We start from the raw sequence: 27,291 nt of genomic DNA, 5'->3' as shown, positions 1-27,291 counted from the left end.
GCGGCCCGGCCAAGATGGCGGCGGATGCCGCCACCGAGCTGCTGTTCCTGGACACGTTCAAGCACCAGAGCGCGGAGGTAAAACGGGGTTCGGGTCCGCCTCTCCTCTCACCTCCTCTCCCTTCTCCTGGGCTGCTGCTGGCGCCCCTTTGCTCGCGCCGGGGCCTCCCGGGAGTGCGGAACCCCCGCTGGGGCGGGCCCCGGCGGCGGTCGGGCAGGAGCAGCCCCGGGGCCGGTGCCTTCAAAGGGGGCTGCCGCCTCCTTCCCGCCTCGCCTGACGCGAAGCCTTGCTCCAGCCGCTGTCCTGGCAGCCCGAGGTGCTGCTGGCAGGGGGCGGAGGGTGGTGGGAAAGCAGCGGGGATTTAGAGGTGGCCGGGAGTAGAGGCGAGCGGAGAACAAAGAAGATAAGCGTGATTCGAGAAGGCGATGTAATGGAAGAAGTCGAGAAGAGTGCCATGCCCTGCCGCTTGTGAGATTCCTGATGCTCTTGTGTAGCTGATGATGATGTGGAGGGATATTTGTGTGTTTGTGAGGTGTTCCCTTAGATTTATTCGCTTTACACAAAATGCGTATGTCAGGCTTTTTTGGCAGTGGTAGATCGTGCAGATACTGCACTTTGAGGATGTTGGGATCCTGAGCATCTTTGGAACTGCTGGTCTTGCAGCAGATTTGTCTGGGGCTGAGCTCGATGTGCTGTTCAGGGAGGAGCAATGGGGCTGTTCGGGGAAAAGTGCTTGTGTACTGTAACATGACAAAGACATTTCAAATTCATAGAATAACGGGACTGTGTTCATAGATAGGCATTAGGGAAAGAAAATGGAGTATTTTGAGCTCGTGCTGCAATGAAATGCAATTGAAACGTTATTCAGGAGTCTTCTAGCTGTCTGGAGCAGCTAGGCCCAAACATGGTTTTAATTTCACTATTTAAAACAATGTTAGGTGGGAGTGCTACCCAGCACTGTTCCCCTGGGTAGAAACAGTAGGCATTCTTATTCCTCTCCAGGACCCTATGTTCTCTTGTTGAACATTTTTAATCTTTTAAAATCGTTTACTGTCACTTTCATTTACTGTCACTGCCATTCCGGTGGCATTGTCCAAACCTGAAGCTTAGGTATTTTATGTGTTTCTTGAAAGCCTTAGAACAAAGCTAATTCTTCCACTTCGTGGATTGTGAGTGTTGCACTGGAACTTACAGTTCTTGAAAAGTACTGCTGTGTTTTTGAATAAAATTATTTATTTGGCTTAGCTATGCAGTTTGACTGCTGTTGAGTACTTCTGATCTAGGGTCTTTTTAAATGTTTTGTAGAAGTGGGTTGAATTCACTTGCTGTTTTGGTGATGTTGATGCATGGCTGTCAGGGCATAATCCAGTATTGTTTAAAGAGGAATTTGTCTTTATTTGGGTGGTGCTCCTGGCGGTGAAGCTCCCCAGAGCAGCCCTTCCTCCAGAAATCTGTCTCCTGCATGACTCAGATGTTTCTTAGAGGCACAGATGAGCTCCCACAGCCCTCACTCCATGCAGGCTGCACTCACCCTGTTCCTTTTCCTGTGTCTGCACTCCCTGTCCTAGCAGGATTCCTTTGGTTCCACAATCCAGCTTCTAACACATCAGCCCACAGGCCAGGCTGTTGTATTGTGTGCTAAAAAATGGCTGCATCGATTTTTTAGAAGACAGTAACACATGCCTAAAAGCATCTCTTAAAAGCTGTTTTCAAAACTCCACTTGTTCTGTTTCATTGCTTACTAACTTCCTAAAAATTTTAGTACTTGCTTTCTGCTGGTTTCATTTGCTTTCTGATTGTAGTGAAGGAGACAAATTTTGACTGCAGATCAACTTGTTTTTTAATTTTCATTTTTTTAGTTGTGTTAATAGACAGATCAGTGGCTTGGTTTTTTTTTTTTCCTATCAGTCTGCTAATTCAGCTTGCTAATTGGAAATGTGATTCTGATCTCCTTTTAGGAAAGTCTTTATATGTTTGCAGTTGAACATGAAGTTATGTATGTGTACTGCTCATATGTTTTATGAGCATATATATGATAAAAATGATAGATAAATGTAATTAGAGCTAATGCAGTTAATTTAGTGAGAGAAGATATCCACCATTAATTATTTAGTAGCTGCTACATGGAAAGTCACTGAGTTTGATAACTTCCTAGTTTTCTCAAATATCTTTTTGGAGAGTGGAAGAATTCTTTATACTTGCTGTTTCTGTGTGGTAAACAGAAATGATATTTGCTAAAGGTTTTCAGGTGTTACAAAATAGGAAAAATAAAGATCATATGGAAATTTTGTACAGATTTTTGTACTTAGTTTTGTAAGTCAGATGTACTGAATTGCAGTATCATTATAATTTTTAATATTATATTGAAATATGAAATTTGCTAATGTTTACAATTACATCACGCATGCTTTATGTCTGGAAAAAACAACATGTTACTATTTAAAATCCTTGCAGATAAAGGTAATAAATTAAGTAAATAAACTAGAAACACTTTCTATGAAAAAATAGTGTCAAATATATCAAAAGTGCTGAGATTATATTAGAAACTCTATTTTTCTGTGTAACAGTATTTATCAGTGTTTAGCATTTTACAGAATTGAATTTTATTATTAAGATTGCAACATGTTCTGTTAGTAGAGAATACAAGTACATTATGTTGTTTGTGTTTTACGTTTCCTAGACCTTGCTTCTTCTTTGTTTTGTAGCAAAGTACCAACATTGATGTGGTTCGTTTTCCATGCGTGGTTTACATAAATGAAGTCCGAGTCATTCCTCCAGGAGTGAGAGCTCACACAAGTTTGCCTGACAACAGGGCTTATGGGTAAGTGACAGATACCAGGTCTCAGATTCAGGAAAAGCTTCCTCTTATCTTTTTGTTGAACTTTTGTCTCTCAATAGACCTTCCTACATACAAATGTAAAATGTATTTATGTGTTTGCTTGACTTGTAATTATTTTGGGGTGTTCCTTAAACAGTATAATTTTATGGGTTTTTTCTCCTTGGCAGTCCTGCTTACTCTGATAAAGAACTCATCTAATTTGATTTTACTTTCATTCTGTCCCTAGAGAGACTTCCCCCCATTCATTTCAACTGGACTTGTTTTTCAACAACGTCAGCAAACCAAGTGCCCCTGTTTTTGATCGGCTGGGAAGGTAAGTTCCTTCAAGATTAGTGTGTGACTTCATTATCTACCTTTTCTTCCTGAAAATTTTTATAGTGCAGAGAATGTGCAATAGAAAATCCTGTATCTCCCATGACTTTCATATTTGGTTTGGATTTTGCTAGTTAGTGTTCTTATCCTTTTCCTTTGATCTGTGTGGAAGGACAGAGGTTTATGCTTACTTTTCTTAAAGTAAGAAAAATTTCTGTTATTTTTAGATTTACAGAGCCCATATATATTAATGCAAAGAATTCTGTAGAAAGAAGTGATTTTTCTTTCTTGTATCTATTTGTTCAGTATTTTATTGTTGGCTTGTGTGATTAGTATTGCTGTGTTTACTTCTGCTTTATATTAATGAGAAATTAATATGTGTCTTTCATTTAACAGCCTTGAATATGATGAAAACACTTCAATTATTTTCAGGCCCAATGCAAAGGTAATGCAGTGAGATTGAAACCTCTTCTTTCCCTGCCTATCTGTCATTTAGGTGTAAATATGGTTTAATGTGGTGTGTTAGCACTGTAAATATGGTTTCATGTGGTGTGTAAAGTGTTCTTTGTTTCAAACCTTATCCTAAAACCTGCTTGTAGTTTAGATACTCTTTAGAGTTTTCTTGTGGTTTTCGTATTGTCTTTTTTTTTTTGTTAATAGGCTGTAGTAGATTAGGGATCTATCTAGTCAGTGTATATACTGCAAGGAATTTAATGCTTTTAGAGAAAGATCATGTGTTGCAATGATTGATGTGTTTAATGTGTTCTCAGTTTTCAAAATGTTGGATTTTTCTTTTGGCTTTTATGCAGATCCTGATACAGTGATGCTAGAGTAACTGTTTTGGAGTTGTCTTTAAGTGCTTTTACTTTTTTTTTTCTGAAAAACCAACAGGTCAACACGGATGGATTGGTTCTTAGAGGGTGGTACAACTGTCTGACCTTGGCAATATATGGCTCAGTTGACAGGGTAATAACTCATGAGAGAGAGTCACCTCCTCCACCACCCCCGCCACCTCCACCTCCCCAGCAACAGCCTGGACTGAAAAGGAATCCAAAACATGGTGAGTCTTGGGAGAAGACAGATTTTTTTCTTTTACAAATCAGTGTTACAGTATCCCATCTGAAAACCAAATCCCCAATTCTTCCACATTTTAGATTACAGTGGCTTTAATTTTTCTTTACTGGGTCTTTAGTTTCTTATTTTCTTCTAGATTTATATTGAATGATTTTAAGTAGGGTCTCATCCCGTGCTTTTATGAGAGTGGTTTATTTGATGTGTTGCGAGTTATTTTGGATGGTAACAGTGCAGTTTAACTTGTGTGAAGTCATTACAATGTATATGATTGGAATATAAAAAAAGTGATTAGAATAGTATTGAAATCATAAGAAAATTCCACAGTCATAGTTAGCTTTGCTTATCTGACTTGTGTAAAATACGTTACAGAAGAGTGTTCTGCACTGCTTTTAGAACAGCCATGAATAGAATCCATGGTCACGTTTCTGCTTCAATTTTGATTTTAGATTTAAAATTAGAACTGTTGTTCAGTATGGCTGGAAGACTGCAAAATTTGAATACTATGCACAGTAAAACAGAGTTGTAAACTGTAAAAATCAATAGAGTAAAATGTGAACTTTTTTTTAAAGCAATTCAGATATTATTGATAGAGTATGAGTAGTGTCAAAACCAAAATTGGCAATTACTCATGTAAGTTTTAAACAAGTATTACATAAAAAATCAATAGTGTTAATAAGCTTGTTTATTGATGTAGTTCTTGTTTACATCAAAAATTACTTCATCAAAAGTGACTTTAGAAAGTTGCCTCATGTAACGCAGAGTATGGATAAAATAAAGGCTGGGCACTGGTGTTCCCCTGTCAAAAGCAGCCCTGAAACCCAAAAAAATTCTGCTTTTATTCCTGTGGTTTCATTAAATGCAAGTTTTTGTTTTCCCAATAAATATAGCTGATGGAGAGAAAGAAGACCAATTCAATGGCAGTCCTCCAAGACCACAGCCCCGGGGACCAAGGACACCTCCAGGCCCTCCTCCTCCTGATGATGATGAGGATGAACCTATGCCAGTGTCAGGTAGAATGAGAAGAGACTGTGTTTTATTTGCTGCACATCACTGCTTAAGGAGGCAGAATTCTGTGTTCCTGCCTAGTGTGAAGTTTCTTATATGCTGTTGCTTCTGCTGGACAGATTCAGTTTCAGGAAAACGATTTGAAGAAAAATAGGCTTTGGGTTTGTTCATTTGCATCATTTTTAAAGATAGTAGATTGAGAATGTTGGCTGTTAACCAATACACTGTTGAGCATGCTGCTCATGTTTTATATAAGTGTTCTGTTGACTCTGGTATCCATTGTCCTTCTGCATTATTCTGCAGCATCTGCCAAGTTACCCGTCTTTGTATTGGTTAGAAGTGCCAAGAACTCTCCATATTCATAGTCTTGCTGAACTAAGTGATTGTGTTTAGTCAAATCACTACAAGATTTTAAAGATGCTTTTTTTGCATCTCTGGTGTATGTGATGCAGAAACCTAAAACGTATCTACTGCCATTGAAGACAATAAAATATTTCTATAAATACATTAGCAAAAAAAAAAAAAAAAGGGCTGAGGAGAATCTCTTTTATTGGATGCAGGGAGATACATGGTGACAAAGGATGTGTAAAAGGCTGAGGTAGTTAGTGACTTCTTTGCCTCAGTCTTTAGCAGGAAAAGCAGTTACTCTCCAGGTATCCTGGGCTGGAGGACAGATACAGGATTACTGAGGGAATGAACCCTCAGTAATCAAGGAGGGAATGGTCAGGCCAAGTCTATGGGGCCATATGGGATCTATTCATAGGGCCAGTCCTGTTTAATAGCTTTGGATTTCGGAAAAGTGCACTTATTTCTGAAACTTCATATCTGTTTTTAGTGGTTGGGGAAAAAGAAGATGATGTGGACCATAGGGAGGATTACTTTGAGCCAATTTCTCCTGACCGAACGTCCATTCATCAAGAAAGCCAGTATTCGGATGATGGAGAGGTAGAGGAAGATCAACCAGAAGAAGGGGAAGATGATGATGATGTGGATGTGGAGGAGGAGGAGGATGAGGACGACGACGACGATGATGATGATGATGGTCATACAGTAGAGAGTATAAAAAGCAGTTACTCTGCAGGTATCCTGGGCTGGAGGGCAGATACAGGGAGCTGAATGAACTCTGAGTAATCAAGGAGGGAATGGTCAGGGCAAGTCAATGGGGCCGTATGGGATCTATTCATAGGGCCAGTCCTGTTTAATAGCTTTGGATTTCGGAAAAGTGCACTTATTTCTGAAACTTCATATCTGTTTTTAGTGGTTGGGGAAAAAGAAGATGATGTGGACCATAGGGAGGATTACTTTGAGCCAATTTCTCCTGACCGAACGTCCATTCATCAAGAAAGCCAGTATTCGGATGATGGAGAGGTAGAGGAAGATCAACCAGAAGAAGGGGAAGATGATGATGATGTGGATGTGGAGGAGGAGGAGGATGAGGACGACGACGACGATGATGATGATGATGGTCATACAGTAGAGAGTATTGCTGATGAGGAAGAAGAGGAGGAGGAGGAAGATGATGAAGATGAAGAAGAGGGTGAAGAGGAGGAAGAAGGTGATGGTAAGTTGTAGAGTTCAGAAAAAAATCAGGTTTATGAAATTTTGATGGCAGTACCTTCATGATGAGTATGTGCAAGGGAACTGAATATTTTCCCCTCGGTTATTGCCTTATTTGTGGTCCTGACATCTCTCAAGAGCAGTATCTTGCTGTGGAATATTTATTCCTTTATAGTAAAACTTCCTGTAAATGGAGGAAAATAGATACAGTTGTATAGGTGGGAATGAACATTCAGTCTTGTTAAGTTTTGTTTAAAAATGTAGGAAAGTGGTGAAAGATTATTTCTTAAGTAAAAACCAAGTAAAGTTGTTTATATAATATATTTTGTTGTCATCTTCTTGTATTATTTAAAGATCCCACCCATATCTATGCAAAAATTGCAGGCTAGAAGTTTTTTTATAGGTGCAATCACAGGAAGAAAATTGGACAATATAGTTGTACTAATGTGTATTGTAGTTAAACTTCTTTTAAATGACTCCATTATTACATAAAAAAACGCTATCAACTCGTATCTTGACAGAGAAGGCTTTTTGTATGTTTAGTGTGTGGTTGTTCTCTAGCCAGTAATATTTGTGTCAATGAATCACTACTTTGTATTTGGAAGATATTCTCTGCAGTTATGAACTAGTTTTTTCATAACTGATTTGGTAACTTAATCTTTCTCATTGTAGGAGATGATGGCTATGAGCAGATTTCAAGTGATGAAGATGTAATTGCTGATCTAGAACGTGAAACATTTAAGTATCCAAGCTTTGATATTGAATATACTCCTGAGGATCTGGCATCCGTGCCTCCTGTGACATATGAACCTTTTGAAAAGGAGCTTGGACCGCTTTTATACTTCAGCTGCCCTTACAAGACTGTATTTGAAAATGAAGTTGCTAAAATAAAGGACCAAGACCCAGAAAAGGAAAATTCAGGGGCAGTGGAAGGCTCAGTTAAATTAACTGAACTGTTGGAATTATATCAAGAGGAAAGGGGTGCAAAGTGGGTCACGGCACTAGAAGAAATTCCAAGTTTAATAGTTAAAGAATTGAGCTACCTGCTGGTGAGAGACACAAAGCAAGACTATATTACCCAGCTAGTAGACTGGACCCTGCAAGCTTTAAACCTTCAGGTGGCTCTCAAACAGCCCATTGCTTTGAATGTTCGACAGCTCAAAGCTGGGACAAAATTGGTGTCTTCGTTAGCAGAATGTGGGACTCAAGGAATAATGGCACTCTTGCAGGCAGGAGTTATTAATGTGTTGTTTGAACTGTTGTTTGCAGATCATGTATCATCATCCCTTAAACTTAATGCTTTTAAAGCTTTGGATAGTGTCATTAGTATGACCGAGGGAATGGAAATGTTTCTAAGAGGTGGCACAGATGTACATGAAAAAAGTGGTTATCAGAAACTCCTGGAACTCATACTGTTGGATCAGACTGTGCGAGTTGTTACAGCTGGTTCTGCAATCCTCCAGAAATGTCACTTCTACGAGATTCTGTCAGACATTAAAAAGGTGGTGGATCAATTAGCAGAGAACACTCCTCCTCTTCCTAATCACACAGAGCCAGAACAGGACCAGGACTTGGCAGGACTTGAAAGAACCAACCAAGAATATGAAAATGATGTGGAAGCTCCTATGGATATGGATCATCTTTTGGAATCTTCTAATATAAGCGAAGGAGAGATGGAAAAACTTGTTAGTCTTCTTGAAGAAATCTTCCATTTGATGGAAACTGCTCCTCATACAATGATTCAGCCCCCTGTGAAATCCTTCCCAACCATGGCACGCATTACGGGCCCTCCAGAAAGGGATGATCCTTACCCTGTCCTGTTTAGGTACAGCAGTTGCAAATTCAATTTCTAGAGTGTGTTTCCTCCAGCTTGATAGAAATATATTTCAGGAATGACTTTGTTGAATAACACTTTGGTAGATATTTCACTTAATTCTTTTTTGGAAGATTCTAGATTGTGGATATAAAGTCTGAGAGAGTTTGATAAGTTAACGTGCCTGTTATTTTGTTGGCTTTCAATCAGCCTAGAATGCACCTAGCCAGAAGTTAACATCTCCTTATTACTGGTAATGTACTTGCCCTTCAGTTGCATTCATAGATGCTGACCAGTTATGCTAAGTGCTGTCCAGTTTGAAAATGGTTGTAAATCTACAGTGTTTAATTTGTCATCTTGGAACACAACTATGTGCATGGATAAAATAGGTCTGTAATTCCTCAGTGTGGATGTCAAGGTGGCACGATGCAAACTGGCCTCAGATTCATGAAAAGGTCATGCAGTTGTGTCACTGCTCACTTTCACAGCACAGGCAGAGGCGCTGAGGCCTGCCTGCCTTCCGCCAGTTAAAACATCTCATGGGTTCTTACTCTGTTAGCAGGTTTCTGTCTAGAAGGTACTTCTCTAAATACTGAGAGATTTCTTTGGTAGCAGTGGTGTAGGTCATGGCTGAATATAAGCATCTATGTGCAAAGAATTGAAAAATTACCTGCTAAATATGCAGTAGCACATTTGAAACATTGGATCTGCACTGATGAGGTTTCAGATACAGCAAGTTTAATAAAATAGAGTGTCCTGTTTTGTGTGTCAGTATGGTTGAGGTTTTTTTATTGTTTGGGTTTTTTAATGGAGATCAGAATTTTAGTACTTATTTCTTGTAAATATTATAGCAATTACATTTTGTAAGGTTTCAATTTTGTACTACTTCATAATTAGTTATTATTTCTTATAGTCCACAGAGCAATAAGTACTGAAGCTAGGAGGTACATAGTTTTATGTGCTGACAAATATTTGTAGCATTGCTGATTATTTTCCTGATTTTGGTTTGGTTTTTTTTTTCAGATATCTTCATAGTCACCATTTCTTGGAATGCATTACTTTGCTGCTGTCTCTTCCAGTGACAGGTGCACATCCAGGTGTGCTTCAGGCTATCCGAGATATATTGCGTTTCCTGGCACAGTCACAGAAGGGTCTTCTTTTCTTTATTTCTGAGCACGAAGCAACAAACTTGTTGGTTAGAGCACTTTGTCAGTTTTCTGATCCAGAGCAAGAGGAAGGTCTGCAGTCAGATGGTGCCAACGAGGATACTTTTGCCCTGTGGCTCCTGCATTCAACACAGACATTACAGTGCATTTCGGAATTGTTCTGCCACTTCCAGCGGTGCACAGCCAGCGAGGAGACTGACCACTCAGACCTGCTGGGAACACTTCACAACCTTTACTTGATCACTTTTAACCCTGTAGGAAGATCTGCTGTGGCTCATGTATTCAGTCTGGAAAAAAATCTCCAAAGTCTTATTACTTTAATGGAATACTATTCCAAAGAAGCTTTAGGGTAATGTATGCATTTATTTATTTCCTTTAGTTTTTTAATTTTAAAAGTATCTTTATCTTATAAATAATTCAGTAAATCTAAAATTATTTTCTTTTAGATCCTGATGTTTTTATTTAAAGCCAAAACATTTTTTAAGTAGAAGCATATAATGCAAAATCAGGCCTGTTATTTGTAATCAAGTACTTAACCCAAATCTGTGTAGGTCATCAACAAAGGTCTTGTAATATATGTAGGGCAAACTTTTGATTATGTGAAAAAATTAGTAAGTAGGCAGTTTTTATTCAAGCATAAAATGTTGCCTGTGAAACAAGCAAAAAGTTTGACTGGGTATGGAGAGTACTGCACACTACTCTGGGATGGGAATCTGTCAATTCTTCAAGTTCTTGGAGATGTTAAATACAGTCATTGTTTTCTGTGGACAGGCAGTTGTACTATAGATAACAGTGATTTTAAATTATTTGTGAAACAGATAAAGTTACATAAAAATATTTTCATGCCACTTGACTGGATCTCATGGTTTGTTGATGCTGAAATGAAGACGTATAATGCAGCAAAAAATGTTCACTTGCCAGAAAACATAGGAGGAAATTGTTTGGATTTCTTTCATTGGTAATTATGTGAGGCAATCCTTGTTGAAGGTATAAGTTCTGTAGGTATATTTTTAGGGGTCAAATAATTAAAATCTAACAGATATCCAATTGTGTTAGCTGAGATCTAAAGAAAAGCCTTGTTGTTGTTTCAGAGACTCAAAGTCTAAGAAGTCAGTTGCTTATAATTATGCCTGCATCCTTGTTTTGCTGGTGGTACAATCTTCCAGTGATGTTCAAATGCTGGAACAGCACTCAGCACCTCTGCTGAAGCTTTGTAAAGCAGATGAAAATAACACCAAGTTGCAAGGTACACTATGTGTAATTATCAGCTGAATTGTTTGAATGTATAGAAGAAATCTTTTATATGTGAATAATTGGTGCTTCACAGTTGTCTGGCTTAGATAATGAAATTACTTTTACAGTTGCATCTGATTAGTTGAGTCACTGAGATAATGCACAATTTTTTTTCCTGTTAATGAGAGTTAAATAGGAAATATTTATAGTTAATTTTTTTTCAAGTAAAATAGCTACCATGAATTTTGGATAATTACAGGAAGTTTGAAGTTATTCAAACTGTGTTGATAATAGGAGAGCAAATTTCAGTAGAAGTGGACTAACTAGTCAGTGAGCTGAGTCTTATTTTTGTTTACTCTTGCTATTGCTGTGGTTTAACCCCCACTGGACACTGAGTACCACACCACTGTTGCTCACCCTACCACCCACCCTCAGTGGGATGAGGAGGAGAATCAGGGGAAAACAAGTAAAACTTCTGGATTGAGATAAGAAGTTAAATATTTGAAAAAAAGTAACATGTAATAATACTAATAGTACTAATGATAACAGTAATAATTATAATAAAAAGGAGAGAAGAGACAAAACCCAAGTAAACAAGTGATGCACAGTGCAATTGCCCACCTGGTGATCAATGCCCAGCCCCTCCCCAAGCAGTGATCATCCCCTTCCAGGCAACTCTCCCAGTTTTCATACTGAACATGACATCCTATGGTGTGGAATATCCCTTTGGACAGTTTGAGTCTGTTCTCCTGGCTGTGCTCCCTCCCAGCTTCTTGTGCAGCTCCTCATTCACAGAGCATGAGACACTGGAAAGTCCTTGACTTAGGGTAAGCAACAACCAAAACATCAGTGTGTTATCAATGTTGTTCTCATGCTGAATCCAAAACACAGCACTGAACAGCAACTAGGAGGAAAACAAGCTCTATCCCATCTGGAGCCAGGATAGTGGTGTAGTCTGACAGAATCTTTACTGCTAAATAACCCTGGGACTGTTCTAGGGCACCTAGGCCAGCTGACATGGAATAGTCCATGTTACCCTGTTGTGACATTTTTTGATGTCCAAGATGTGTCTTGGTGTCTTCCCAGCTTGTGTTGATTTACAGATCAGGCCTGGGAAATGCAAAAGAATCCTGCTGGAGACTATTCTGACACCTGAACATTGAGACTCTGATGCCCAAAGTTGTGCTCTGCACTGGTTAACCGGCTCATGTAGACATACCAATAATTTATTCCAAAACTTAAATACATGGAAGAAATCGGAATTCTTCAAAGTTTTACTTTAAATCTCTCCTCTGTCATGCTCTTATTTTTGTTCCTCACCTGATCATCAGACTGCTTTATGAGAAGCAGGGCTAGTTTATTAAACCAAATCATGAAATCAATCTGAGTCATCAGTTCAAATACACTTGATCTTCATGTTTCTATACATATTTTCAGGAGCAATGGTTTTTAAATCTTTAAATCTCTTATCCCAGGAACCTGGGACGTTCAGGTTATTCTAGACTAAGAGAGAGACTGATAATCTGTAAGGACTTCTAACATGAGTGAGTGCAGGGCAGAGATTGGCTCTGTTTGGGCACTTAATAGAAGTTTTGTACTTAGTTCGTAATAACCTATTCTGTACATTAAGGGGAATGTGATTTGGTTCTTTTCTTTAACTGACAGTGCCCCTTAGTGTCTTTTGTAAAAAATTATTTAATTACAGGTAATGCAGCTAATGAGATGAAAATTGCCTTCAGGTTGACTTGAGCCAAATTTTGTCACTGTGCATAGTATATATTGCCTGTCCTGAAGTTCTGTTTTTGTTGATGCTTTTCACCTGGCTACAGCTGCGCTATGTGCCTCATAAATTTTGCACTTGGCTTTAGTGCCTATTGTGTAAATTAAGTATATTTTATTGAAAAAGGTTTTATGATCATAAATTCACTGACTTAAGTCTTTTTTTCTCCCCAGAGCTCAGCAAGTGGCTTGAACCCTTGAAAAATCTTAGATTTGAAATAAATTGTATTCCAAATCTTATTGAATATATCAAACAGGTCAGTAAAATATAGGTAGATGCTTTTGTTTATGTTCTATAAGCTTAGACCTTTTGTAGTCTGATATTTTGTCTTAGATATGTACTAACATATTTAAAAATACATACTGTTATCCAAAAGAGATGTTTGTGTTAAAACTTATGATCTAGGCTGGGTCTTGCATTGTTATATTTATTGAAACAAAATCTAAGGTAAATATATGATGCAAAGATCTAATTGTTTACATCTTTTACCTTCCTGTAAATCACAATGCAAATGTTGATGCTTTTTTTTTTGTTTCTTCCTTACTTATGACTGCTAACCAAAAAGTGAAATAATTAAACTTAAATTTTGTGACCTAGTAACTGAATGCAGAATTTGAATAGTAAGCAAGCAGTATACTCATAAAGTCCGTTCTTGTAATACAGGCTCATTCCTTTTTTCTTTTTCTTTTCCCCTAAAAGAATATTGACAGTTTGATGACTCCAGATGGAGTTGGTCTTCCCACTGCACTTCGTGTTCTCTGTCATATTGCATGTCCACCGCCTATGGTAGAAGGTATGGCTGATGTACTTGTATAGGCTAAAGTACAAATCTTAATTTTCTGAGTCTTCTACTTAAACCTGGCTAAAGTGTAACTGTGATTGTCCAGGAGAAATTAGAAATACAGAAATGTTATTTCTTTTCTGTACAGGTCAACAGAAAGACCTTAAATGGAATCTTGCAGTTATTCAGCTCTTCTCTTCCGAGGGAATGGACACCTTCATCCGGGTGTTGCAGAAGCTGAACAGCATCCTTATTCAGCCTTGGCGACTCCACGTCAACATGGGCACCACGCTGCACAGAGTCACCACTATTTCTATGGCCCGCTGCACACTGACTCTCCTTAAAACGATGCTGACAGAACTCCTGAGGGGTGGATCCTTTGAATTCAAGGACATGCGTGTTCCTGCAGCACTTGTTTCTTTACACATGCTCCTCTGCTCTATTCCGCTCTCAGGCCGCTTAGATAGTGATGAACAAAAAATCCAGAATGACATTGTTGATGTCTTACTGACTTTTACACAAGGTGTTAATGAAAAACTTACCATTTCTGAGGAGACTTTAGCGAACAATACTTGGTCTTTAATGCTAAAGGAAGTTCTCTCATCAATTTTGAGAATTCCTGAAGGCTTTTTCTCTGGACTTATACTGCTTTCAGAGTTGTTGCCTCTTCCACTGCCCATGCAGACTACTCAGGTATAACTTAGATGTATTTAGTTTTTAAAGAATTTTTATTATTTATGTATAATGCTGTGGCCATTTTCGTAGTGGTGGAAAAAACAGATACATGAAAGGATGAATTAAAGTTGTAGTAAAGCATTTGGGCTCATGCAGATTCTTTGTAGATAAGTCTTTTTCAACAGAAACAAAATTGGTATTATTTGGAGCATTTATCTTAAGCTACCAGTCATATGTTGTTCTTTTGTCCCTTGTGAGATTATCTAGACTCCTGTTCTGTTACTTGACTGTCTCTGAAGCTTTAAATTTAACTCTGAATGCTGAACTTGGTATATTAAGGCTTTTCTTTCTTTTGTCATGGATCTTGAATTTGTGATCTTTAATAAGTAAGCATAAAAGATGTGTGACAATCCATGCTCCAGAAGGAGTACCTAATTTGCTGGCTCATGCCCTGTCATTTGTTGACAATGAAAATGGCATTCCGTATTTTTAATGGGGACAGTAGTCGTACTTTGTTTATACATTGTGATAGAATTCAGGTTTTTATCATAAAAATTGACAGGAAGAACCCTTTTGTCCTTCTGTTCCTGCAGGTAATTGAAGCCCATGATATTGCAGTGGCACTCAACACCAGGAAGCTGTGGAGCATGCACCTCCACGTGCAGGCCAAGCTGATCCAGGAGATCGTTCGATCTTTCTCCGGCTCGTCCTGCCAGCCCATTCAGCACATGTTGAGGCGGATTTGTGTTCAGCTGTGTGACTTGGCTTCACCTACTGCTCTTCTCATCATGAGGACAGTACTGGATCTAATTGTAGAAGACCTGCAAAGGTATTTTTGTTTTCTCTTGCAAAGATTTTGTTGATGAACTGTTAAATTCACCTTGCTTTTGCACAGTAGATTTAGCAGGAGGAAAATACTTTTAGAAATGTTATTCATTATGGGCTGAACAAATTCTCATTCCAGTGCTATGTGCTGTGTTCTGATAACGCTTAAGGTTGCCAGAGAACCAGCTCATACCTCTAGGTTTTGATGTAGACATTTCATGTTGCATGTTTATGGGTAAGTATTTTAGGAAGATTTTCTTCAGACTGGCTTTGCAAAGCCTCATCTCGCCTATAAAGTGCTTTTAAGGACCTGTGTGACACAAATAAGAAGAGTGGGCCAGTAAAGTTTGCTGTACTGGGATTATGTATGTGTATAGATGTTTGTAAACTAGTAGAAGTTGAATGATACAGGTTCAGAGGGTTTTGAAACTGAGTGCTCTTTCTTGAAAACATAATTATCCACTAAGATGCTGTTTACATAACAGCATATATATCTTATACAATTAGATGACCTACAGTATATTAAATGCACAGTAGATTAATTAATGATGTGACCAGAAGTCCTTTAGCGAAAATTGAGCAGTTTTCAAATAGTAAATGGAACTGTAAGTTTAAGTATGCAAACTAGGTGGATTTTTTTCTAAAATGCAGAATTATATGATTCCTGTGATGATTTTTTTATAGTTTCATAGATCACTTTAAACCAGCTTTTTCACAGTGCACTGATACCCTTTCAGCAACACAGAAGACAAAGAGAAACAGTACACTGGACAGACCACTCGACTGCTTGCTTTATTGGATGCCCTGGCTTCACATAAAGCTTGTAAATTGGCTATTTTGCATCTTATCAATGGAACTGCTAAAGGAGATGAAAAGTATGGAGAGATTTTCCAGGAGCTCTTGGCTTTGATGCGATCAGCTGGGGACAATGTCACTCATCAACAGTGCTCCGAATATGTAACTTCCCTTTTGCAGTCCCTCTGTGATCAGGTATTTGCTATATTTAATGCATAATGTGTGTTGATTGTTGTAGGAGACAAATTAAATGAGGTTATTTTTTAAGTACCCCTCTTTTTCCAAAATTTAAAAAAAAAAAAATAGCACTGTTAAAACACAAAAAAGTGTGCATGGTTGGCTACTTTGGCAATGTGCTGCTTTCTTGTTATTGAATGTAAATACTTTCCGTTTTATGACATGTCTTCTGCATTATGTGCTCTCTTCTGGTAGCTCATTGGAGACCAGAAACTGAGTAGCACGAAGATTTCCTGTCCCATCAGCTGAGAGAGGGATACCATTTCTCCATGTGGGCCACTGACAAAACTTGAGTTGTCAGTGTTCACTTCTTACCTAGTTAAATAAATGTGTATCTCTTAGTGAGCTAACTGAAACCTCTTGAAAATGTATTCCAAATATAAAGATATGTAGGATATGCTGGTACTGTAAAACTCCTTCATTAAAAAGAAAAGCAGAAGTTACTAGAGCAAGGTAAGAAATGCTAGCTGAACGTTGATTTGTAGACTGGCCCTGTAGTTTCTCATTAATGTGTGCACAGATTTGCATGCCATTATTTATCTCACTAGAGCATATATTTATTTGATCTAGTGCTTACTCAGTTACAGAAAAGACATTTGGATGTTGTTGGTCAGTAGAGATAATCAGCCATTTGCATATTAACAAGATTTCTCTGTCCATACAAACTCAATGGGAAAATCAATCTTGTTTTATTTTATGTAAAATATGGAAGTGACAGAAGGTCCTAAACTTCATAGGTGGTGTCTGCAGCCTCTTAGTTTTCACAGAACCTTAGACTCAAAGCATATCTCAAATTGAAGGGGATCCATAAGGATCATCAAGTCTAATTCCTTGCCCTTCACAGGAGTATCTAAAACTAAACCATGACTAAGAGTGTCATCCAGATGCTCTCTGAACTCTGACAGGCTTGGTGCCTAATCACTTCCCCGAGGAGCCTTTCCTAGTGAATAACCTTTTCCTGATGTCCAACCTGAATGTCCCTTGGGTGCAGCTTCATTTTTAATCACTTCCCTGAGGAGCCTTTCCTAGTGACTGACCAGCCTCTCAGTGAAGAACCTTTTCCTGATGTCCAACCTGAATGTCCCTTGGGTGCAGCTTCATTCCATTTCCGTGTCCTGTTGCTGGTCACCAGCGGGATGGGAGCACCTGCCGCTCTGCTGCTCCCCTTAAGGCTCTCATAGATTGCTGAGAAGGTCAGGCTTCTCTTCTCCAGGCTGAACCAGCCAAGGAACTTCAGCCTCTTTGACCAGTGTTTTGAGATTGAGGGACACATTGACTACCTAGGCACGAGCCTGTGTATGTTATCCAATGACTATTTGGCTTTAATTTTAGCTCTGCGATGATATTTCAGAATTTGATGCTTTTATGTTTTAGAAATAAATAATGGTTTGTAACCCTTAACAGAACTGAACAAAAAGGGTACTCTAGATTAGTATTTTACTGGTCAATAATAACTGAAATATTGGAATAAGATGATAAAGGGATAGTGAAAGAACCCAGTGCTTCTGACTTCATGTATGGTTTATATTTACTGCAGGCATACAGAATGCATTTTTACTATATGTATAATAATTCTTTTAGGATATTGCACTTATTTTACCAAGTTCATCAGAAGGCTCTGTGTCTGAATTAGAGCAGCTTTCCAACTCCTTACCAAGCAAAGAGCTGATGCCCTTAATTTGTGACTGTCTGATGGAAACATTAACAAATTCTGAGAGCAGTTACAGTTGTCTGCTGACATGCATCCGAACAATGATGTTCCTTACAGAGCATGACTATGGCTTCTACCATTTGAAGAGGTATGGTATTTTATGATATCACTAACAGCTTAAAATTGTTTAAAAACTGTGGTGCGAAATAATTTTTTACACATTTAGTAGAAAATGTTGAGGCTAAGGCATCTAAGCTTTTGTTTCTCTTTGTGGCTTCAGTGTTTTACTCAGTATTTTGGTGTTCCTTCATACTCTGAATAATTTCTGCAGTATGCATACAGAAGCACTTAGTTTCAAGAAGGAGACAAAGCACTGGAAACATGTTTGTACACTCTGTTTCCCCACTCCAAGGCTGGAGGATTAGAATGAGATGTAGTGCTCTTGTTCTTTCCCTTTTGAGACACTCAAAGTGCTCTCATATGGAACACTGGAGAACTGTCTGTAATTCCTCTATTTTTAGGGGATTCAGTTTGCACTTCCCCGAGTGTTCTGACCTCCAGACAATTAAGGCTTTAGAAATGAGTTGTTTTTTTCCAAGCTATTTTTGTTCGCTCACTTTGAACAGAATATATACACTTATTGGACAACATGTTGTTTTGACACTCAATTCTTTGTCCTATATTTGGACCTGTTTCTGTTTGCTCAAGTTGAAGTGCAGAGGCAAAAAGGTGAGGTTTGCAGAGAGAAAAAAGAGCCTTGTCAATATAAGGTTGTTCAAAACACTTTGTAAGTCATGGATGCAAGAAGCCATATAGCCACCAATAAAAAATTAGCATGTTACAGATGCTGCTTTTGCGCCTTAGAGATGCTGGGTCCCATGTGTCCAGCTGTCAGCTTCAGTGCACAGCCTTGCTGTTTCTCTTGGTGTTCCCTTTACAATTTGTTTTCTGCAGTTAGGCATCAGAGGATGGTGTGAAATTGTAGCTGCAAGCATGATCCTGATTCGTACATAAGGTCCTTGTGCAAGCACATATTTCTGTACTTCAGTCCCTTTTCTGCCAAAGATTAAATTGTAATTTCTTGAATGTTTTGGAAATGGTATATATGTAGCTGTGTATGTGTACTCTGAAATATCAGCAGACAGTACTGGTGAAAACAGGGTCTAGTACCGAGAAAATAATGAAGCTCCAGCTTTGTAATCAAGGCTGAACTTGATAATTGTGAAATTTGCCAGGTTTATTTTGCATATATGCCATTTTCTTCTACCCAGTTATGGTGGAATGGTCACAATGTATGTGCTAATAAAGTATTTTCTATCTTTTTGTTTTGAAAACAGCTCTCTAAGAAAACACAGCAATGCTCTGTACACTGTATTAAAGCGAGTAATAACTAGTTTCAGCAAAGACACAGGTGAACTGGCCTCTTCATTTTTGGATTTTATGCGACAGATTCTAAACTCTGATACGCTGGTAAGTGAATATGTACTGAATGCTTAAACTCAGCTGCATTTTGCAGAAATCTGCAGTGTTCCTAATGCTCAGGAACAATTATTTCAGAAAGCAGTTGATTCTGCAGATTGCTGGGTGAGGCTTTTCCATCAGTAATGTTAGTGCCATCTTTCATTTTTAATAAATCCGTGAAAGCTGGGCAAGGATGTATGTTTAGTAAGTAAGAGGGGTTTTTAGTAGGAAGAAAGGCATATTGGTTCATACTGATTTCCTAAGTGAATAGTATGCTGTGGTGTCCCAGTTTTAGATTCACAGCATCCTGTTGTAGTATAGATGTGTAGTATAGAAAGAACTATAAAATCTGTGATACAGACCTCATCTAGTACAGGAAAGGGTTGCATTCATCTTGATGCAGTATATAAACTTGCTTGTTGAAGTGTACTTTGTTAAAATAATTTACATCTTATACATCTTATGTCTTATATTTTTAAATCAAGAGAACTCATTTTGCTATGTTTGCTCTAACGTGTGTTTGAATTCAAAGGGGTTTGCAATCCAGAAGTACTGAACATTTATGAGAACTTACTCTCCAACTGTCACATCTTTCAGGGGTGTTGTGGAGATGATGGAAGCCTTATGGAAACAGATGGATCCCATTCAGGCAGAACGCTGGGTCTTACCACTGCAGAGTTAAAACATCTACTGCAGAACAAAGACGACACCCCAGAAAGCCTGCTTCTTGATCTGGAGAAACATGTTATGGTAAAAGAATTCAAATAATCAAATTGATGTTGTGGTTTTCTGTTAGCCCAGGCAGTTAACAGTGCCACGGAAGGCAGCACATGCCTAGAAGCAAAGGGTGCAGGGTAGTGGTGAAGCAGATTGTTAATATAATAAACAGCAGGAGCCTCAGCTTAGTGGTGGCTTGATGTTGCTGGTAAGTGGAATTAATACTGGGAGCTGGATATTGTTGGATGTTTTCATCAGAGGCCTGAACAATGGATACCTTTTCAGTGAATTTGTGGATGCCAGTAGGATGGGGGGGTGTGACTAATCTAACATACAGCAAAGCCTTAATCCAGAGAGACCTCAATAAATGCTTTAGGATTGATTTAGCAGAAAGTTTGTGTGGTTCATGAGGAAAAATGCAAAGGTCTGCAGTGAAAGCAGGATAATCCCATGCCTTGTTGCAGACTGGGCTGACAAGGGCCAGGTGGTTGTGTTGGTTGATGGGTTAAATGTGGGCCAACAGTGAAGGGTCGCTGGAAGCAGGTGAGTGTGTGTGTTCTCAGCCATCCTGAAAGGAGTGTGGTCAGCACATCCAGGAGCCTTGTTGTCTCCCACCATGGGAGGCTGCTGAGCTGAGTGAGTGTTGTGTTCACTGTGACCAGCTTTGCCCTCTCACCAGGTCTAGACAGACCTGGGGAAACTGGAGAGGATTCTGCCAGGGTGGTCAGGGGCACCTACAGCACATGTGCTAGAGAGAGGAGGAAGAAGCTGGGCTTGTTTAGCCTGGTGAAGAGGGCTCAGGAACTATTTCAGAGTTTGCCGCAGCTGTTTGGGAAGATAATAACCAAGATGGTGGAATCAAACTTCTTTTGGTAATTCCAGATGATAAATCAAGGCCCCCCCCCCCCCGATTGTGGCTTCAGAGGTTCAGGTTGACATTAGGAAAAAAAAAAATTGCTGAGAGAGAAGTGAAGCACTGAACAGGTCAGTGGGGCTGTGGGCTCTGTGCCACTGGAGCTATTTTTAGACATGACTGGATAAAGTTATGGCTGATGTGACCTGGCTTTGATGATAGTCCTGCTTCCAGCACTGATGGTGGAGAATGGACTAGAGGACATGCAGAATTCAATGCGTCCAACTTTTCTGTGATTATAATTGCAAACTTAACTCTGATATTCAAATCTGATTCTGTGTAACTGATGGCCATGCAGTAGGCTAATTTAAGAGTCCATGAAACAGCTGCTCCACAGCCTGTTGATCACAATTGCCTTTCAAGTGCTATATTCCCTCTTGTCCCTTCCCTGGCTGCCTACATCTTTTAGCTAAGAGATTAAAAGCCACAATTGTTCTGTATGAGGAGCAGCAGACACAGGACATTGGAATGCTTTAGCGGAGAGTTTCTTAAATAAAACCTGGGGCAGTGTCTTTCTTGGGACTGTTATAAAGGATATTGAATCAATTGGGAATGGAACCTAGAATGTGCATGTGGTGACATGGTATGTTTAACACCACACCTAGGAGCTTTCTGCTGTTGGTTGTGTACTCAGGTGTCTTAGTTTCACTATTTGTGGCTGGGTGGACTGTTGCATAGGACCTCCCCCTTTTTTAATAAATCAGCAAAACATTATTCCTTCTTTACAGGGGGGAAACAATTCTGACTTGTTCTGTGTTGACATAGGATCGTTCTAAGGAAGACGATGGCCTTGAATCCTTACTGGACAACATTGTTGGAGTAAGGCAGATGTTGGAATCAGCGGGTGATTCTTGTCCACTGAGTGACCAAGACGTTGAGCCTACTCTTTCTGCACCAGACTCTCTTCAGAACTTGTTTAACAACAGGTAAAATGGTTGAGTGTGTCAGCAGTATACCTGTGATTTATAAGAAAATGGAGTAATTCATACATATGTTTTAAGTATATTAAAAACAGGATCTAGCACTGTTGTCACTACTATCCATGAGTCCCAATGTATTTGCTGTCACGTAAGTATCAAGGGTAGGGCAGCAACTGTGGTGCTGTTGCTTGTGGTTCATAACCAAACAGGCCTTTGGCCTTGTTTTGTTGTAGGACTACGTACGTGTTGGCAGATGTGATGGATGACCAGCTGAAGTCCATGTGGTTCTCACCCTTTCAGGCTGAAGAAATAGACACTGACCTGGATATGGTAAAAGGCTTCATTGATGTATCTGAAGTGGATTTTAAAATGAGGGTTAATGTGAACCCTCACATTAACAATAGTTACAATGCAATAGTAGCATCAGAAGTTCATATGGTCAAATGGTTTGTTTTCCTGAGCTCACCTTTCTAACTTGACCTAGATAGAAAGGTTGGCATTTGTTAAAGGGGTTATCAAATGTCTTCAGATTGACTTGGAAGCTGCTACAAAATTGGGATCTTTTGCAATACCCTAGGGGAACAGTTGCTGTGTCAGTCCCAAATTGCTTTTGCACTGCTGTTGAGGCTTTTCATCAGTTTGTATTAAATGTAGAAAAGAATGTGATTTAGTTTCTTCTCCTTGCTTGTCTTCTGTCATTGCATTTATATCCACAAGAGCCTGATAGCTTCACTTGTTTTTATTTAAATATTTGCTCTGATGTGACAAAAGTGAGAAACATGGCAGTAGTAAATGAAACTATCTGCACAAAAGCTTTTCACAGTTTTTGAAACTTTTATAATCTAAACTTTAAAGCTAATAGTGAAAAATACAGTAGCATTCTTGGTTTTTTAGAACTAAGGAATTGGCAGTGTCTTAATTTCTTGTGTGAGAAATAATCAGTTTCTGTTGACTTCATTGCTTTAATTCTTTTTTAGTTTTACTCTTTTAATTTGCATGCAGAGATAGTTATGTTTTAATTTCATAGGCAAAACCAAAACTGTATAAAAGTGACATTAGTAAATTTCTAGAGCTGTACCTTAAGCAAAAGAATTGTCCCACTGTGGGTCATTAAGTGACAAGACAGATCTTCATATTTGAGAGCTATGCCCTTCACTCCTTTTGTGTTCAGATCTGTTAAGATAATTTTGCTGCAGCTCTGCTGCATTTTTTGTTTTGTTACTGCTGCTCTTTTTTTCTTTTTTGGAGGTGCCAGTAATGACTGTTTTGATTAAACTCTCTCTTTGAAGGTAAAAGTTGACTTAATTGAACTGTCAGAGAAGGGCTGCAGTGACTTTGACTTGCAAGCTGAATTGGAGCGGTCATTTTTGTCAGAACCATCATCTCCTGGACGCACAAAAACCACAAAAGGGTTCAAGCTTGGCAAGCACAAGCATGAGACCTTCATAACTTCAAGGTAAATTGAGTTTAATGAGTTAGCAGAGTCTTCAGCATTGATTTGTATATTGTCAAAATGTCAGATACCTTTCAGATTGCATCTCCAGTATGGAGAATGCCTGACCATCAGTAGTGCAGTGTTACATTAGCTAACTAAATCATGGTTTGTCATGACAGTGGGAAATCTGAGTACATAGAGCCTGCAAAGAGAGCTCATGTTGTGCCACCACCCAGAGGAAGAGGAAGGGGAGGATTTGGACAAGGAATTCGACCGCACGATATCTTCCGTCAGAGGAAACAGAACACAAGCAGGCCACCCTCCATGCACGTGGATGATTTTGTTGCTGCAGAGAGCAAAGAAGTGGTTGCTCCAGATGGGATACCACCAGCCAAAAGGCCACCAAAAGTGTCACAGAAGATTTCTTCGCGTGGTGGGTTCTCAGGGAATCGTGGAGGACGAGGAGCATTTCACAGTCAGAACAGGTTCTTTACACCACCTGCTTCAAAAGGTATGTTGGTTCCTGTATTAGAACTGGAGTAAATGCATGCTAAAATTGCTTCAGTAATACTAACCCAATTTCCTAGCAGTTCATCATCCCCGGTGTGAGATCTTCCTGAAACAGTTTTGTTGCAATGAGTTGTTTAGCACCAGGAAAGATTGTCTTGAAGGTGAGAACCTCCAAAGCTGTACAATTGAAACAAGGCTGTGAATTCCCATGCTGCCTTTCTGCCTCTCTTTTACAAAAGGAGTCAGCTGTTTCAGCAACTCTTGGAGCGCTTCCCTGGTTTTTGTAACATGGTAGTTCCTGAAATCAAGCACCACAGTACATATCTGGGTTTAAATGGGGCTTTGGAATAAAAGGATGGAAGATCCTAACAAGAATAAGATGCAATTTTCAGTGAACCTGGAGATTGTAACCTACAGAGTGTTAAATTTCTTTCATACATAGTCAAGATTGCATTCCTTTTCCTTCCATCCCATAATTAGGGCAAGTCCTTGCAAAGTAAAAACAGAAAGTACTTCTATTCATAAAGTTATAAATACTAGGATTTATTTCACCACAAAATCTGAAAGTATAAGAGTCTGTCTTAATAGGCTAGATAATGTGAACTCTTTTCAGCTTGAGTCCTTGCCTGATAAAAAGATCTGTTCCCTGATTCTGTGCAGAATAGAGTAACTTGTAGACTTCAAGTTGGAATACTGCAGGTATGTTGATACAGAGTATACTTATCTATTTGAATTGTGTAAATATGTTACCACCCTGAGTGTTGTGAAGATTGAAATGGAAAACAACCCAAACCCGGTGATGTTTGCTCAACAGTGTGTTGGTTTTTCTCTCCCTATCTAGGAAATTACAGTCGTCGTGAAGGTGCTCGAGGCTCAAGTTGGAGTGCACAGAGTACGCCCAGGGGAACCTACAATGACAGTAGAGGTGGTCAAAGCAATTTTAACAGGGGTCCACTGCCACCACTGAGACCATTAAGTTCAGCAGGTACATGGTATTCATATGGGCATCGAACTATAGAGAAATCCTTGAATTTCATTTTTGCTTTACAAATGAAACCATGCAAGGATGCTGCAGACACCTTGAAATTCAGCAAATGTTTTAAGCATATATGAACAGTTGTCAGTGAGACTGTGTCAAATACGTGCTTTCGTACGAGCTGCCCTGTAACCCATAAAACTTGCTGAATTGAACGCTCGATCGCAGAATCTTAATTTTGCACCCAGACTTTGTCATTCGATTGTCTTCGTACCTCCATGGTAATCATAGCGCAATTAAAGCAGCAATGCTTGCCTAAAAGAAAAGTGAAAATTAAAAGGAGGAAACAGACGCTGTTTGTATCTCATCCTGGTTTTGTTTCTTACGCTTTCTCAGCAGCTACTCCGCCTAGGGCTTTTTTTTTTTTTTTTCCAACTGAGTATACTTTTCTTTGCTTTAAGGCTACCGACCGAGTCCTCGCGATCGTGCTTCCAGAGGCCGCGGAGGAATTGGACCGTCTTGGACAAGTGCTAATAGTAGTAGCAGTGGTGGCTCAAGAGGGAAATTTGTTAGTGGAGGCAGTGGAAGAGGTCGTCATGTGCGTTCCTTCACACGATAAAATAAGACCCAGTGGTGGAACAGCTCAACCTTGTGGACTTCTGTGAAGATGACAAAGAAAGCAGCATCACTAATGGACCAATTCAGAGTTTCTTGTATCTGGAGGACACCAAGAGAATATTTTTGTCTGAAGAAAAAGCTTTTGTTTGATACAAGAATTGAAATTTCAATAAAATTCAAGACTTTTGTGTACAATTGTAAATTTTTTGTTCCTTTTGAAAGAATGTTTCAATTTTTTTGTGGATTTCAATAGACAATACTCAGTAAAGCACCTCTTTGAGTTAAGACTTGAAGGACTTCTTAAATATTCATTGTGCCAAAAGAAAGGTGCAAGTGTTTTGTGTGTGACTTATTACTGCAAGAAAATTAAAATATGTATGTAAGGCAATTCTGTTTTTTTTTTTTTTTTTCTCAGGTTTAGAGCCATTAGCCCTTTTTTCCTTTGTTATTTTGTTAGCCAGTCTGGGTTATTAATGAATGAGGTGTGTCTGCCAGCAGGTGCAGTAGCCGATGATAGAAGGATAACTGAAAATAATGAAACTGTTAAAGTATATAAATGTAAATGTAATTTATGTAGGTTTTGTTGGACATCTTGGGAAATGAGATTAGAAACTGCTAAGTTCCATACCAGGTAAAATTTAAATAAAATCTGTCACTAAGTTCAGGGAGAATAAGTCAACATTCCATCACTTACTTTGCAACTCCAGCTCATGCATTAGGAGCACAGGAGTTATTTCACTGGAAAGCCACATATACTTTCAGCTGAAAAGCAAATACTCATACCCTTAGAGTACCTGGAGTTAATTTGTTCCCTGCCTCTCCTCTGCCTGACATAGTTGAGGAGAGGGCAGAGACACAGGTGTATAACCTGAGCCAGCATGTAGTCAGGTAGTGATGTTAAACCTGGTCTATAAAGATCTGGAGTTTTGTTCCTGTGATTAGACTGAGATACAGTGCAAAGAGAAAAAGGAGGAGTAGGAATTCATAAAGAAATATCACTACTTGATTAAATTCTGAATTTACTTTCATATTGCATTCAGTGAAGTAAGGTTTTATGTGTTTGCATTCCTTTGGGCTCCATGGGTTTCACAGAATTAACAGATTTTCAATAGCCATTGCATTTTTGGACAGGGTGGAGTGTGGTACTCTAAAAGCCACATGCAATATTCGCAAATGAGTTCCACTGTAAGACTTAGTTTGATTTTCACTTATGCTTGGTCTGTTGACATTACAGAAGTGCTATAGAGGGAGGGGTCTTACTCTACTTAAATACTCCCCATATCCTATTTCAAGTGTTTCAAAAGTACAGTAATATTTAAATTGAAATTATTTTACCTTTATACTGCCTGACTAAATTAAGTAGGTTTTTCATTTGATACACAGAAGGCCCCTGCCATATTTTTCCTATGTGGAGACTGAGACTGTCCCACTGCTTGGGAGGTGATCGCATAACCTATGAAAGTGGGAAACATCCATGAATTGACTGGGTGCACCTACGGGGAACAATATCGGTTCTTAAAGGGTTTAACCTTATTTAAAATAACATGGACAGATTTGGATTGGAAGCCAAACAATTTTCTGAATGGTAAAATAAGAGGGAGATGTAATTTTACTAATTATGACTAAAATGGGTGGAGCTTTCACAGGCATTACTGTTATTAATACTATTTTTTTAAGGAGCACTGCATAAATATTTTTAAAGCTGACTCACTCCTTTATACCATGTGTTTAAGGTGGTTTTATTTTTTTAGAAATTTTACTGTTTTTGAAACTAGCAGGGATATAAATCATTTGGTTTCTGTCAGGGAATTTGAAATGAAAAGTAAAGTGTCAAGCATGGAATAAATATGTAAATATTCAGTACTGGTTCTTCAGAGTTTAAAATATACAGCATGTCACATTAGTAATTTTCAAACTAGGAGGAAATAAAGGGTTGGTTACATTGGTGTATGAAAACTGTGTAAATTTAAACTTGAAAAAAGAAGTGTGTGTATATAA

General features: G+C 38.8%; 1 protein-coding gene across 1 annotated transcript; it reads left to right on the top strand.

Moving 5' to 3' along the window:
* VIRMA (vir like m6A methyltransferase associated) lies at window positions 1–27,291 on the top strand. Its single transcript, XM_041412751.1, has 24 exons — window positions 1–77; window positions 2,706–2,821; window positions 3,066–3,152; window positions 3,548–3,596; window positions 4,043–4,211; window positions 5,113–5,235; window positions 6,489–6,791; window positions 7,460–8,612; window positions 9,624–10,115; window positions 10,858–11,012; window positions 12,953–13,035; window positions 13,479–13,572; window positions 13,709–14,253; window positions 14,829–15,064; window positions 15,798–16,050; window positions 17,674–17,891; window positions 19,081–19,213; window positions 19,802–19,954; window positions 21,600–21,760; window positions 21,988–22,084; window positions 23,044–23,210; window positions 23,369–23,700; window positions 24,541–24,684; window positions 25,137–27,291. The coding sequence occupies exons 1-24, from the start codon at window positions 15–17 to the stop codon at window positions 25,292–25,294; spliced, it is 5,484 nt and encodes a 1,827-aa protein (XP_041268685.1). The 5' UTR covers window positions 1–14; the 3' UTR covers window positions 25,295–27,291.

Source organism: Onychostruthus taczanowskii, unplaced genomic scaffold (assembly GCF_017590055.1).
Source record: "Onychostruthus taczanowskii isolate IOZ18803 unplaced genomic scaffold, ASM1759005v1 scaffold4, whole genome shotgun sequence".
Lineage (NCBI taxonomy): Eukaryota > Metazoa > Chordata > Aves > Passeriformes > Passeridae > Onychostruthus > Onychostruthus taczanowskii.
This window is presented reverse-complemented; position numbering and strand designations above follow the sequence as displayed.

Bases quoted from the DNA above. Each gene is read 5' to 3' on its own strand.
- VIRMA (XM_041412751.1), top strand. From the start codon at position 15: ATGGCGGCGGATGCCGCCACCGAGCTGCTGTTCCTGGACACGTTCAAG. The intron at 3,597-4,042 runs GTAATGCAGTGA...AAAAACCAACAG, and splicing joins TTTTCAGGCCCAATGCAAAG to GTCAACACGGATGGATTGGT. The intron at 8,613-9,623 runs GTACAGCAGTTG...TTTTTTTTTCAG, and splicing joins CCTTACCCTGTCCTGTTTAG to ATATCTTCATAGTCACCATT.